Source organism: Priapulus caudatus, unplaced genomic scaffold, assembly GCF_000485595.1.
Source record: "Priapulus caudatus unplaced genomic scaffold, Priapulus_caudatus-5.0.1 Scaffold128, whole genome shotgun sequence".
NCBI lineage: Eukaryota > Metazoa > Priapulida > Priapulimorpha > Priapulimorphida > Priapulidae > Priapulus > Priapulus caudatus.
In genome coordinates this window covers 273,022-289,241 of record NW_014577189.1, presented here as the reverse complement: position 1 = coordinate 289,241, position 16,220 = coordinate 273,022, and the positions used below count along the sequence as shown (strand labels likewise).

At 44.2% G+C, this 16,220-nt stretch overlaps 1 protein-coding gene across 1 annotated transcript in view; it reads right to left on the bottom strand.

The window, feature by feature from the left end:
• LOC106805821 (CLIP-associating protein 1-like) overlaps positions 1-15,492 on the bottom strand; it is a 159,564-nt gene extending 144,072 nt beyond the window's left edge. Inside the window, exons 1-2 of the mRNA XM_014807563.1 lie at positions 15,474-15,492; positions 14,732-15,002 (exon numbers count right to left, since the gene is read on the bottom strand). Of these exons, the coding sequence (XP_014663049.1) occupies positions 14,732-14,911 (180 nt within the window). The 5' untranslated portion in view covers positions 14,912-15,002; positions 15,474-15,492. The remainder of the gene's footprint in view (positions 1-14,731; positions 15,003-15,473) is intronic.
• Positions 15,493-16,220: the final 728 nt, after the last annotated feature.

The window sequence follows — 16,220 nt, the reverse complement described above, 5'->3', positions numbered from 1 at the left end:
CAACAGTATCAAAGACAAGCTGCCTACCAATTACAAGAATCTTACCAACAGTATGATATCAAATACAAGTTGCCTACAAAGAGCATTAAATACAAGATTCTTACCAACAGTATCAAAGACAAGCTGCCTGCTTAGAGCATTGGATACAAGATTCTTACCAATAGTATCAAAGACAAGCTGCCTACCTAGAGCATTAGATATAAGATGCTTACCAATAGTATCAAAGACAAGCTGCCTACCTAGAGCATTAGATATAAGATGCTTACCAATAGTATCAAAGACAAGCTGCCTACCTAGAGCATTAGATATAAGATTCTTACCAACATTATCAAAGACAAGCTGCCTACCTAGAGCATTAGATATAAGATTCTTACCAATAGTAGCAAAGACAAGCTGCCTGCCTAGAGCATTAGATATAAGATTCTCATCAATAATAGCAAAGACAAGCTGCCTATACCAAGAGCATTAGATACAAGATTCTGCTAACAGTATCAAAGACAAGCTGCCTACCAATTACAAGAATCTTACCAACAGTATGATTATCAAATACAAGTTGCCTACAAAGAGCATTAAATACAAGATTCTTACCAACAGTATCAAAGACAAGCTGCCTGCCAAGAGCATTAGAATTACGGTACCGCACGCACGCACGCACGCCACTGTGCACAAGCTAACAAACAGGTATACATGCGCAGGCACATAGCACTCGTGAAAGTGCCCTAGCTCAAAGCCCAATTTCAAATGCCCAATGATTTTTGTTAGTTTGAGCAGTTGCGTGCGTGCCGTACGATTATGTGTTGTACGGGTGTACTTAAACGCCATTTACGTCACGTGGAATTAGTAGGCGGTGTAGAGTACATTACGCATTGGTAGCACATACAATTTGTGTTTATTTACATTTTATTATTGATACGGCGCAAGTACCCGTGGGCACGCACGCACGCACGCACTTATCACATCAAGTGACGTAGTAAGGTAAACGGTGATAGTAATCCGTTGCACATACCCTAACCTGGTGTATTTCCACCTGGGTGCTACCTGCTGTCGCCGCATCGCTTTGGTGGCAAGCCAACGGTCACACCGACCCCTGGCTGACGCATCCCAACCTTACATAAATGCTGGGAGCACATGCCACGAGTAATCAGATTAGCTAGTAGGTTGCAATTCACGACGGGTCACGCCCTACCCGCATGACCATGATGGATGAGAGCTTTGTGCGTTGGTTCCTGCTTTAATATTCTCGCACGCTGTGACTGTGAAGGATTAGACAGCAGTGTAGAAGTCGCTAGCTGAAGAAGCTCGCGTCTAAGATATATAATATATAGACTATAGTATACATTAAGGTAACATAAGGTACATACATGCACTGTCGCTGGTTTCCCCACGCTTCCTTTTTACCTCCGCCAAGGGGTTGGCAGGAGGTTATGTTTTCACCGGCGTGTGTTTGTTGGTTTGTGGCGTGTTTAATTGTGGCGTTTGTTTGTTTTGGTTACAGCCTAACTGAAAAAGTTTTATGGAGGATTGTCATAAAAATTTTCCGGATAGGTCACGAAATGGGCGTAACTTTAGAATTGATTAGATTTTTGGGTGGTGCTCCCGATCAACTTAATTAATTAATTAATTAATTAAATTTTCAGGATAGGTCAAAATGGGGTAACTTAGAATTGATATACATTTTTTGTGGTGATCCGGCATCTAATTAATTAATTAATTACATTCAATTATTAAACTTCTTCAAGGATAGGTCAGCACAATTGGTAACTTAGAATTGATATGACATTTTGGTGGTGATCCGGATCCAATTAATTATTCTAATTACTTAATTAATTAATCAAAATTTTCACAGTGAAGAGAATTTGAGGCTGCCTTGGCGAAGGTCTGGCGCTCTCCGCAGTGCTCTAGTTTAGCATATGAAAATGGTGGCGGCGCGCAGTGACCGGTCCTCACACCTGAATATAAATTCTTCTTTCATAGCTTTTCTTCTCTCCGTCTCTTAGCTCGCATATTGTTTCTATCTTGTTTCTTCTACTTCACCGCCCCCCCTTCCTCGGCCTCTCTTTCCTCACTCTCGCTCTCTCGTTCGTGCACATCTCTATGTCTCCTTTATTACACTCTTAGTCTACCTCGCTCGATCCTGCTCTCTTCTCTCGCTCTGTCTGCTCGTCTTCGCTCTCGTCTTTCTTTCGGCCTTCTATCTTCCGGCCACGTTCGTTGGTAGCCATTTGGCAGCCGCATACACTATTCATTACTGACGCACCCGATAACCATCGCCACGCAGCCGTGTAACCTTTCCTAACCTTGAAGCTGCCTCTAGGCCCCGCTCCAAAACTAAAACAATTTATTCAGGCTCAAGGCACCATCACTGTTCAGCGCTGTATTGTGTCTACAGGCACTCCGTTACGGCTCAGTCGAGATGTGCGTGGACAAAGATACGAATTAGCAAGAGAGCGACAACTGTTTGGCTAGGCGAGTTTTCTTTTCGCAGATGCTGCACTTATCGTGTTGAATTTATCAATTCTGCTTTGCATGTTGTGAGGACAACTAAACCAAAATGTCACGTTTCCTCCCTGGCCAATTGCTTGTTAGAAATGCCGCGCTCTACCCGAACATACCTGTGACGCAGCCGTCGCATCAACAGAGTTCACTCTCCTTGGCAGCCACCGATCACGCCCGCACGCACGCATGCAGACAGACACACTACGGCAACTGCAGTGTTCGTACGTAGCCAATGTACTGTACACATGGAAGTACATCTAGTTTAGTGGCGCTATTTCGCTGATGAGATATTAGTACCCCTTTTTTATTAATACATGTATCAGAATTGTCCCGGAATAACGCAAGTATAGTGTTGAAGTAGTAATAGAATCTAGTAGATGTAGTGTAGAATCGCATAGTGATACGATGTAGTGTAAGAATGCGCTAGTGATAGATGTAGTGTAGAATCCTAGTGATAGATGTAGTGTAGAACTAGAATCCTAGTGATAGATGTAGTGTAGAACTAGAAATCCTAGTGATAGATGTAGTATAGAATCCCAGGGATAGATGTAGTGTAGAATCCTAGGGATAGATTGTAGTGTAGAATGCCTAGTGATAGATGTAGTGTAGAATGCCTCAGTGCATAATGTAGTGTAGAATCCTACGTCGATTAGAATGTAGTGTAGAATGCCTAGTGATAGATGTATGTGTAGAATCCTAGTGATAGATGTAACGTGTAGAATCCTAGTGATAGATGTAGTGTAGAATCCTAGTGATAGATGTAGTGTAGAATCCTAGTGATAGATGTAGTGTAGAATCCTAGTGATAGATGTAGTGTAGAATCCTAGTGATAGTATGTAGTGTAAATCCGTAGTGGATAGGAATGTAGTGTAGAATCCTAGTGATAGATGTCGTGTAGATCCTAGTGATGATTGTAGTGTAGAATCCTAGTGGATCCGATGTAGTGTAGAATCTGTGGAATAGATGTAAGTTGTTAGTAATCCGTCGTGATAGATGTACGTGTAAGAAATCCTTAGTGATAGATGTAGTGTAGAATCCTAGTGATAGAATCCTAGTGATAGATGTAGTGTAGAATCCTAGTGATAGATGTAGTGTAGAATCCTAGTGATCGATGTAGTGTAGATCGTAGTGATAGATGGTAAGTGTAGAATCGTAGTGATAGATGTCCGGCTAGTGTAGAATCCTAAGTGATAGAATCCTTTTAGTGATAGCATGTAGTTGTATGAATCCTAGTGATAGATGTAGTGTAGAATCCTAGTGATAGATGTAGTGTAGAATCCTAGTGATTATAGATGTAGTGTAGAATCCTAGTGATAGATGTAGTGTAGAATGTTATAGATGCTCCCCTAAAAAGCGGGAGTGAGAGCTAAGAATAACAGACCGTAGAGTTCTAGGGTGGAACCCGCAGGCACCGGCTGCGAGATGGTGCTACCCTCATTAGCTCTAGAACTATAGCCCTTCGTTCCGCCACAGGCCTGACAGAAGGAACGTACCTTGTCCTTTGTAGAATCAAAACCGATCTGATTCTACAAATGTTATATACTGAATCTGCATCATCAAGCACAGACCTCGGACCATGCAACGAGTAGACATGTGAAACCCCTCCAACAACAGCGACAGCACTTATGTCATTAGTCCTCTACTGCACACGTGGATCACACACGGCACCACCTTTAATTCTAGTAGTCAGTACTAGTCACTGCGATGTTCGCAAACTATAGGCCTACAGAGACTGTAGCTATGATATTAGTAGCTATAATGACTCTGTACACAGACTAAACACGCCGCAACTACGACAGTTGCTCTATACCAGTGGTTCATAACCTTTTTTGAGTCATGAACCTCTTTGAGAATCTTGTGAAAGCTATGGACCCCTCCCCAGAAAAATACACATATTAAAACACACAATTTTGCATACAATGGTGCTCACGGACCCCCTGAAGCCCATCCACGGTCCCCAAACGGGTTCATGGACCACAGGTTTAGAACCCCTGCTCTATACTGTACACACGCACCACCACTAGAACGTTAGATGTTCTATACTCTACACATCGACCCAACACAGACCACAACTACGTCAGTTGCTCTATACTCTGCATATAAATTACACACAGACCGAAGCTATAATCTCAGTAGCTCTATACTGTACAGTGTACACTGTACATACAGCCAAACAACTATAATCTTACTATACTACTAGCACACCGACCGCATAGCTAGCTATTACGTGAGTAACCCCGTGTACTGTACACACAGACCCCGCACAGACAGCAGACACGCTACTATATATTACACCAGTACACATTACGACATAATGAGATGCGGCCGCAGCCGCGCCGTAAACTGCGTTTAGATGCGTAACTGAAGCGGCATTGATTATAGCCGTGGTGGAGGCAGCAGCACCGTGCCTGCACTACTATTGACAGATGTATTTATGACGCACGATGCCGGCTTGTAATCGGCTGCGAGACTGCTGCTTGTGTGTGCGCACGCACAGCGATTTCCTATAAACCGCAGCAGGAAGAACATACAGTTGAACACGCGGTGCATCTTGTGTCGGCATGGATCTTTAAAAACTCGTGAAAATACTTGCTGCGCTGCGTTGACTTTCTTCTCAAACATCACGAGTTAAAACATAAGGGCGGCGCGTGATGAACATTTTTTCTTCTACTGTTCTAGGCTTTGTAACCCGCACGCACGCACGCCTGCCTACAGCTCAGCTCAGCTCGTCAACGTGTCAGCACGCAAACTCCCCCCCCCCCACCGCGCATCGCTAGCGCACAAGGATTAAGGAGGTCAACCGCCTTTGCATCTTTGCAAATTAGAATGTTGACTCAGATATTCCTAGCTCATATTATTAATTTTTTATTATATATACTGTGTGACCGTAGCCATGGCAGCAGCTAACGGGATGTCTTCTAAAATACATTGTTTTCCAATTTTTAATATTAATAACTAGGTGCAATATTTCGGAAAACGACGTTGTATTGCTATTACGCTGTATATATGCTATGGTATTATATAGTATAAAATGGCACATAATGACCTTCCGGTTTAGTATTGATTCAGTCTTTTACCCTTTCAGCAAGCATTTTATGCTGTTGCTGTTACAATTTACATTATAGGGCGGTATGAAAAAGCAACATCGATAATGCCTATAACTATACTACGATTCGCACTCACGAGAATAAGAGCTATGAATTGCGATATTACTTTGAAGTCTATGTTGTTATTGTGACATTCGGTTGGTTTCTTTGATCTACCCTATGCTGTTAGTCTACTAACGGGTATTTCCGGCGAATATTGTACATTTTATCGCGAAGCCGCGTATCCAAATAATACACAAGAGCGTCATAATGACATACACTGACCAAAATGACATTTATGTCCAGTGACATTTGGTCTTGTGCAGTGTATATACGCCACGCGCACGTGCGTGCGTGTGCGTCTGTGCACAATCATGTATGCGGGAATGTGTAAGAGCTGTATACGTGTGTGTGGTGGGTGAACATATTTGAATCATGAATACTGAAACAGGAACGAAATCAAAACAAGTTCAGCACCGTAACACGGCCCCTCCCACGGCCACCCATCTATCCTACATTATAATTCCCTGCTCAGCTTGTGCCAAGTGGTGCGTGAGACATCATTTGCAAGCTATTTGACAACACCCGTGATTCATGACTACTGACTGCCGTAGTGCAGAAGTTAGTCTTACTGACTGCGGGCCAGTGCGCGTAGTGCTGCTGGGTCAGATAATTACATGTCATTATGATTTACCTAGTTGTAAACTAGATCGTGATAGTTACAAAGCTATAATTAATATTCGTGAACTGCAAGTGAACACCACAGTGCCTGCTGCTGTCACACGAAGAAGGGTGGGTGAGACACCTTGATCTATGTAGACTAATAGTATTAGACTTAGTAATACAGCATCTCCGTCCTATGTGGTTTTACTATTATATTATAAGTATAACACACACCAATTGTATTATAAAACGTGCAAAGTAATTATATATACAAAGTGAAAACGGGTGTAACCATAATTCCAACGCACAAATTTACAAGCATCTTGCTATTTAAAATAGATGACTGATTCAAATTTTAAAAAGGTTATAATATGAAACAAGTATGCGCAAATAAAAAGCAACGAGTGAATGACAACAAATCTCTACTGAATTGAAATGTTTTTAATCTTAAAATACGAACCGCCGCGCGTATATATAACGAAGTACAGAGCCCCAATAGATTATAACAAACATTGAGCGTGGGCATAATCTTTCACAACACGACATACGAAAATAGTTTAGTGCACTTCATAAATAGCGAGCAAGATATACTATGAACGCAGGATGTGTTTCGTATATTGACTTTGCGCCGATGCCGACAGTATTTTACCTCCATGATGTTTACATAACACTTTGCACGCGTGGCCCCCTATCATATACTCATGAGTAAGACGTCATGTTTCTTTTGTGAAAAAAAGGCTTCTTTACTAGCGTACATCTATCAATGATCTCAGCTGTGAGCCTCTCAGCCTGGCTACTACTGTCTACACACGCTTGCGTTATATCTGGCCTGCTGCGAGACAACAACAGTCAGGTCTGATAATGGAAGAAGACGCGTTGTTCTGTATTCCGCACATACAAGCCATGCAGCCACGATGCTGGAGATGCATCGTTCATCAGCTCAAACAAAGCACGCTGTATCTTCATTAGAATTTCTTGCGGCGAAGCATAATAGCAACGCATGCACCGGACCCCACCCATATAAACATGAACGCAATGTTAGGTTGCACCAGCGACGCCATAGCGGTCGCATTTAACAAGAAGAGAAAGACTCGATGACCGTACTAATGTGTGTATAATTATGCTGTTGTGTTTCTTAATTTACTAATCTAGGCAGGCTCGGTAATAAGTATGAAATCTAAGCCAGTCCTGATTCTGAAAATATTGATTTCTACTATGTAATCTATGGTAAAATCTAAAAATGGCCAATCCTGCTCCAAGTTACTGACAGGAGGCTGGGCTGCTACTTCTAACACTGATCTATGTCCAGGTATGTAGCCATGAACAATCACTGGGTTCCTTTGAGGCGCAGTCCTTGCGTCTGGATCGATCTATTGTGTTGACTGTGAGCACGGTGATGAAATATAATTATATTCACCTTTCAGAAAATTCATTAAGCGGATTACAGCTTCTTCTTGTCGCTGATAAGCTTCAGCGTAAATTTGGTTTCTATTTACTTAATCACACTGCGCACTAACGCACCCACGCACTAACACACCCACGCACTAACACACCCACGCACGAAAGCTTACACGCACGCACACGTATACACAACAGCAACTGTACAGCGGGAGCGCGGTTAACAACCTATATATGCTATATACACTGCTAAAGAAATACTAAATAACCCTAAAATTATTATAATTTCACTATTAAATTCGGGGCGCTTGGCTGAATCAAGGTCGGCTGCTAACCGAGACCACGTGACATGTCTTTCCGGCAAACAAGCGGGTGTCGTCTTCCGCCGACGGAAGCTTACGTACAGTCTCTCTCTCCCTGCGACAACTACACGCGCTTCCCGTCAGCATCAGTATACGGCGCTCAGCGATTGCGCTGGCAATTTGCAGCAGCGCGTATTTGCGCCGTAATTTCTCCAGCTGTATTTCGGCGGGGAGGGTACGCAGATGTGGAATCGCTCTCTGATGCAACAGACTCGTCGTCGTTCGAGCCAACTGCGTATTGATCGGCTAGAGAGGAGAGGGAGAAACCCCAGCGCCAGCAGCAGCAGCAGCAGCAGCAACAGCAGCAGCAGTGCACGTTCGCAGGCAGCTGATGGCATCGATGTCTGCTCTCATGAATGCGATTTCCCCCTCTCCCCGCTACCCTGTCTCATGTGCTCGCCTCTACGGTTCTAAGCTCTATTATATGCTCTATGTTCTAACGGTCTCTAAGTTCATATATACCCCACACGCGACCCTAGTATTTATCGTCTCGTGTGCTAACTTCTAAGCGTTATTACTTGAAACATATGCGCGTCAAAGCTCGGGTTCAGTATAGGATTTGCGCAGACCAATAATTATATGTGCCTTATTCCAAAAAACATTTGCAAACGTGAAGTGACAGACCCAGTGCGCTTGCCACGCCCAGAGTCCATTCTAGCTCTGCCTGTGCGTACGAGCGCGCATTCTAGGTATACAGGTCTGCCTCTCTTTGAAGCCCATTAAACCCTGTCAAGGGCATTGCAGCTTCGATAAACGACATCATCATCACGACCATTCATCAATGAGCACAAACCAATTAAACGGACATTACAGTTATCATCGGCGACGTAACGGAATTAATACGATTGCACCATCAACGTCTCATATAACGATGTTCGTGACTTAATCAATGGAGAGAGAGCAACAACATATTAAATATTTCGCAACAGAGGCCCTCCTGAAGTGATTTCTCGCTTGCAGTAATATAATTTCCCGGGGTGCGCGCAACTTCGTAAGGGGGTACTTTTTTCTATTCGCTGCAGGAATTTCACGATAGATGCATACGTGGAATCAGCAGCAAGATAATATCTGTATTAATAACGTCACTATCTCACTGCTGACGTAACGCGCGTGCAGTTTTAACTAGTAAACATGATCAGCTTCCAGAAAGATCCCGTTAATTGTCGCGTGCCGACAAGGGTGACAGTCACGGCTATCCAGAAACCATTCAAGTGCGACCCGGGGGGGGGAGGGGTGAATAATGACAAATTCGTTATTATTCGCCCCTGATAGTACGCATATGCACACAGATTATTGTGATGAGGGACACTCATTAGGATCTATAGAGCGCAAACAAGCCACGCAGCAGCGTAATTAACGCTGCGACGCTGTTTAGGCAACACAGCTGAGACGGGGGTCCTCGTACGCATAGACGCGCGCCATCTCGGTTCCTCCTCGCAGCCTCCTCGGAGCATCACAGCCCCGTCACTTACGCAGACTACAAATCCTGGTGATATCAATAACTCAGCCTCGAGGATGCGTGCGTGCATGGATGCGACATGCAAGCTGGGCTTTTCGACCTGCCCTGTACATGAAGCAGATAGCTCGGTTCGCGCACCCTTGCACCCACACATTGGCGAGCAGGCCCCGCGCTTGCAGTGTTGGTAAACAAATCACTGTCACTTGCAGTACATTTCAAGACGCACGGGTTCAAGGGTAGATAGAGGGAGGGCGTGTTGCTCAACAGCTGTGTTCGGCCCCTTTCCCCACACACTCCACACACACGCAGCCACTGCGCAGTAACAGCTTCGACCCTGGCGTGCCGTATACACGTTCCTTTCACCAAACACCTCCCGTCAACGTCGCTCTGACCCCTAGATGGCGCCTGTCACCTGTACTTCCCCCATCAACGCAAGCTCACCTCGATGGCACCTGCCCCAGCAAACAGCTGCAACACTTTCCTGTTGCCCCCTCCTCTTACAACACCCTCACGCGCTGAAAAGTCGCTGCAAGGCGGCACCTCTCGCTCTGAAGACGCTTTACTAAGCAGTGACGCAGCAGTCAGCACGGAGCAACGTCGGTGTGATAACGACGGACGCTGCCTTGACGCAGCGAGCCGACGCAGCCAACCGACGCAGCAAGCCGACGCAGCAAGCCGACGCAGCGGGCCGACGCAGAACTAACGCAGCGAACCGACGCAGCAAGACGACGCAGAGCGTCATGCACTGGTCATGTCGTCAAACGCATACGACAGCAGACGTGGCCGGACGTATAGAAACCCCCACCTCACCCCCACCCACACCCTCGCCCACACACGCACACCCACACCCTCGCCCACACACCCTCGCCCACACACCCCCACCCACACACCCTCACCCACACACCCTCGCCCACACCCCCCACCTACACACCCTCACCCACACACCCTCGCCGACGCACGTTAGCAAACACGGGCCCTCCTGTCCTACCGGCGCGTGCGACGAAAAATGGAACCGCCCACTGCTTTCAAGTAAATTAGTATGAATATTTTATGTCTACGCTAGATCACTGACAATCTCGCATTCACCGCACGCCAGCAATCACAGGCCGGCCGGCAGGCAAACACGGGGCCGAGGTGCCTCGACTCGCATTTCTTCACTGCCCCCGTCTCCGCTGTGTGCGCGCTGCTGTCTCCTAATTATATAAGGCCGCCCATAAACTACTGCTCATTAGCCGTAACTGACGCCAGAACATTCCGACAACGGCGGCTCGTAAAGGAACATCCAACTGATCTATGTTTCGCTCGGTAGTTCGGAAATTCTGTTTTGTTCCTTCGCGTGAGTTATCTGGTCCGTTCCATCGACGGCACGTAATGAGTCTAGTCTAGTGGCCTGCCATGCTGACTGTGGTGATGGACAATCGCAGCCTGGGAGGTAATTGCGCGCACCTTGCCGAGTGGGGGTAAAGCAATCCCTATTATTTCCAACCCATCCCCAATACACAGCCGCACACACGCACTCACGAATGTACATACACGTGCACCACAACACCCACCGGGCACGTACAAACACACGCTCGCACGCACTACATGTATATTCACACCATCGTATTGTATACTTTAACTTAGTAGCGGCCAGAAGCGTCCCTGCACACTATAATATTTAATGCTAACAGTAACACCCTCCTCACGATAGTGATAGTGATGATGATGATGATGATGATGATGATGATGATGATAATAATAATAATGATGATGATGATAATAATAATAAGGATGATGATGCTGATGACGATGATGACAATCCTGTAGAGGAAGAGGAGGGGAAGGAGGAGGAAGAGGGAGAGGAGGAGGAGGAGGAGGAGGAGGAAGAGGAAGAGGAGGAGGAAGAGGAAGAGCAGGGAGACGGCTGCAAACCTCTTCTCAAAACGTTACTAGCACACTAAGTACTACACTAAGCTAACACGAATCCCCGTAGCAGTTTTAATTTAATTATTTGTATAGTTAACGCAGAATGAACAATTTACCGAAATATACACACCCTCACATTGGCACGGAGAATATGCTATCAACATGTACTGAATTCGCAGTGCAATAGTTCCAAGGGATCAACACTTGTTTAATTTGCAGCTACTGTGGTGCTGTGGAGATTGCTATCCGGTGCGGTTTTTGCCCAAAAATATGTGTCAAACTATAGCTAACCCGGGGGCCGTGACATTCAAATTAAGACTGGCTGCTGTGAACGCAAATAGAATCAATACACAGCCAGCTGATACATAATCGATAGATAGCTAAGCCACTGATATTGCAGCGATGCTGCCTACATTACGCAACGAATTATAATTAGGAATTGTATCTATTATCGGTTAGATACAATGCGATTCACTATGTTCTATCATCAGTGGTTCCTATTTATAAACAGACGAACATGTAGGTTTGATCAGCAGTGGCTTCCCGGGCTCGTCATCACAGACACATGGATTTTACTAAAGGTTTGGAAGTCCAAACGCATCCATGAGAAAATGACTAGATGCAGAATGCCAGGAGACAAAATTTTAGGAGGCAAAATGTCACAGGGAAAAAAATGCCAGGCGAGGCGACCAAAGAGGTTTTGACAGTGGATGCTTGCTAGCTCCTTACACTAGTCTGCCTAACGCCACCAGTTAATCAATACGAACGATTGTTTTCATTCACTGTTGATAACACCAAGAGCTAATAATACCATAGCTAAGAGGTATTATTAGCTCTTGATAACACGTATAGCTGTATATAAACGTGTACGGGGAGGCAGATTTAGGTAGAAACAAAGGAAGAGGGCGTAATCGAGTGCTCAGGGAAGACAGCAGAGGCAATAAGTGATAGATATGACTATGAGAATCAGGTCCCCAAATGTGAGATCATGTTTGGCGACATATATACGCTGTCCTCTTGCACGACATCATTTAAAATGATGAACAAGGACATTATTAGGAATGACATAATAAATGGTCTGTCTGTTATATATTACTCCTGATATTATGAGTAGTCGGCTGCGGGCCAGCTAGAAATTGCCTCCACGGTCTGTGGGTGCAGGTGGTGCAAACTGATAGGCGGGAGGCCTTATATTGCATCGTTGTTGAATGCAGAAAGTAATTAAAAGAGACAACTCGAAATGTTGTGAGTTTGCTTCGCACACTTTTTACATTGAAATTTTGATCATGTTCATGCTATCAGTATCATGGCATTGGACCGATTGCCAAGTGTGCGCATACGAAAGGAAACCACACTGTACGCAAGCGGTCATAAGGTAGAACGCGTGGCCAGGTGTGTGGGGGGGGGGACATGTGCAGTAGTGCTGCCAGAAAGCAAGACATCTTTAGCTGCCTTTGTTGCGAGTATACAATCTGAGAGTATATAGCGGTACAGTGTCAGGTGCCTACGTCGTTTGCTTCATGCTGCAATCCACTTGCTTTCAATATTGAAATGAAAATACGATCACTTCATTAGTTATGCTATGGGTAAATACATAATTTAGAGCAGCCAGAGAACACACCTCGCAAAGCTTTTACCGAAAGCAATTACTGCATGGTTTGGAATCAGAGACATTAGGTCTACGCGGCATATATATATTTGTACTATGCCTGCTACACGTACACACGTCTGTGCGTGCTAACCAAACATCACTATTCTGGCTGTTGCTACAAGAACGTGTATGTGTAAGTAGTTGGTATACACGCATGTAAAAATACATTATCTTCATACACACGCCGTTCCTGAGTCGTTCTTCTTGCCTTTGCGCGTGGGTATCATACATGTATACCAACCACCTCAGTCAGAAGCAAGCACATAAACGCCTACGAATCGATATTGTCTAGGCGTGGAATTTCTAAAAAGCAAACTATAATCAAAGGTTTTCTGTCTGACATTGAATGGAGCGTACTAATAGTTATCTTTAGTACGTTTAGAGTAAACACTGCTGTTAGTATTGTCATTTTCCTGGTGGAATTTCATTGTCGTAGTTAGTACTATCAGGTTTTTTTAGAAAGATTATGGGACCATATGGTTCAAACACAAGTCTTTTGTGTTCAAGAACAAAATAGCACATATTTTATATTTTTGATTTTGGGAGGCGTTCTACTGGATATGATTTTATGACGTTGATGTATTGACAGCACATTAACATTAATTAACATATCCTGGGACATTGTATTTTATTAACCTTGGCCATAGCCAGCTTGTGTTCAAGTCAATTTTAAACTTATATGTATCCAAATATATGTTTGAAGTTGCCACACGCATGCAATGTGAGAACAGCTATGTCAAGAAATGCACTGCATACTCACCACGTTCATAAGATGTATAACTCTCTAGACACAGGTTTCCTCTTCAGGTAAACCGACAGGAAATGTACAGGTAAACCTGCATAGACTTATCAAAATCTGCAGAAAACGACTAGCCTTTGCCTGTGAGTCCAGAATTTGTGCTATTTACATCATTCGCCAGTGTATGAATTTACATTTTTAGGCAAATGGCACCCTTGCTTAGATAACATCTTGCCAACAAACCTGTCTGTGCCTTCTAGAAATTTTTAGAGAATATTTCATCTTTTCCAGCAGCAAGTGGTCTGACGACATACAATGGTCATACATGCTAACTGCACGCAAGTACTTTGACGTGTCTATATTTTCCAATAGATAATATGCTTCTTCCTGATAGATTACGAAAACGTACAGTGTTAGAACGAACCTGGAATTAAGCCATGTGTGATTATAAATCGAGCTGCTGGCGTGCCAGCCATGAAAACCACGCCTAGCACAACACCGCACAAAATTTAACCGACTGGCGCCTTCCAGCCTACATTTACGTAGCAACGCAGCCATAATCACCACCATGCAGGTCACTAGACACGCAACACAGATACCTGGCATAAATCCATACAGGAGACTGTGAGAGTGCATAATGGTTGCTTTGAGGTGCCCTGCAATTTTGTGTCACATACAGTTGCCAATGACCTGGCCCCTCGGTTGCAACAAGATCACAACTATGATGGATATCTCCCATCCTCTCTACTTCTCTCGCTTTCATTCAGCTTTCTTCCTCCCTGTCTCTCTCCACTCACCTCTCTCACCCTATCTCTTACTCCCCCTCTCTCTCTCTTTCTCTTTCTCTCGCTCTCCCTCACCTCTCTTGCTGACTCTATTTCTCTCTCACTTGCAGGCACAGATAGCCTGCACAGAGATATGCCACCCTGATGATGACAGAGAACCAAGTTAGACTGACTACACGCTTACCTTGTAGTTGCTGCTGTGCAGCCATTCAACGAGACCCTCAACCAGCTGTAGTGAATCCAACTCTAGCTGCGAGCTGTTCTTTTTAAGGAACTCGAGTAAGTCCTGACCGACCTGCAGTCTTTTCTTCGTGTCAACGATCGTAATCTGTTCCACAAAGTCCTCCACGTTGTCAGCTGCCATGGCTGCAGCTAGGAAGATGTCCCCACGGCTGTCGCTTGCAGTCTGTGCACCACTACGTTCCCAGATGGCACGTGTCAATGTTTCTTAGCACCTGGGAGTAAATGCGGATCGGTAAGGTTGATGACTAGTCTAGAGAAATTTCCGCCATTGTAACTTCGCAGGTGCATTTTCACTGTACTACCGTACCCTCTAGAAATTCCTGTAGTGAAATACAAACATGCTATTGCTACACAATAGACCTGTAGGTACGCACGTGGGCCAACTGCACGACCTTCATCCAGTCCAGGATTGTGCTTATTCATGCATACATGTGCAACGGCACAGGACTCAGTTTCAATAGCCAGACTTATCCCACAAATAGACTTCATCACTTATAATTAGATTTGAGGTGAAAGTATGGATCTATAATCTACATTTTTAAAATATGGGTTAGGCCTGTATTGGCGTTAGGTTTAGAGATGCTAATCCCATGTAAATTCACTGTGGTGTGCAATGGATATGCAACCGACTGAAATATGGTGACCTACATGGTATCAAACTGGAAATTATCACGTTTACTAACCTTTAGATGCATAAGAGTAGGAAAGGTATGTGATGAATGCGATTTCATACCAAATTGACATTTTTCATAGGTACCAATTGGTAGACGAGCCACTGGTTCTACACAATCATATGCTCTGCTAACATTAACTGCGTGTCGTGTTTTGTACCCGATTGTAACCAGCATTCTGAGAGTCATTATTGCAGTTTTTATAGATTCCAAAGGATGGAAGTGAAAAGGCAAGACGGGGAAAAAAAAATTTTAAAGCAAAAAAAAAATTTATCAAACAAAATTTTTGTTTTTCTAAATTTTTTTTTTAATTCATTAAATATTGTAAGAACGACTTGCTACCGATGCTTTACGCTGTCTGCAGCCGCACACACTCGTGTTTTAGTACGCACACAGTTGACCCTATGGCTACACTATGGAGCCAGTGGCTTGTGTAGAACCAGCCCGTACGTTGTCTTGCCAACGTGGACGTCACAGTTCGGTACTCTATTGCATGTAACGTACATTCCTAGCTCTAAGAAAACAAGATGTCTTGTTTTCATCACAGGTATTCCTTTAGACACTAGCCGATTGGTACCTATGAAAAATGTCAATTTGGTATGAAATCGCATTCATCACATACCTTTCCTACTCTTATGCATCTAAAGGTTAGTAAAAGTGATAATTTCCAGTTTGATACCATGTAGGTCACCATATTTCAGTCGGTTGCATATCCATTGCACACCACAGTGAATTTACATGGGATTAGCATCTAAACCT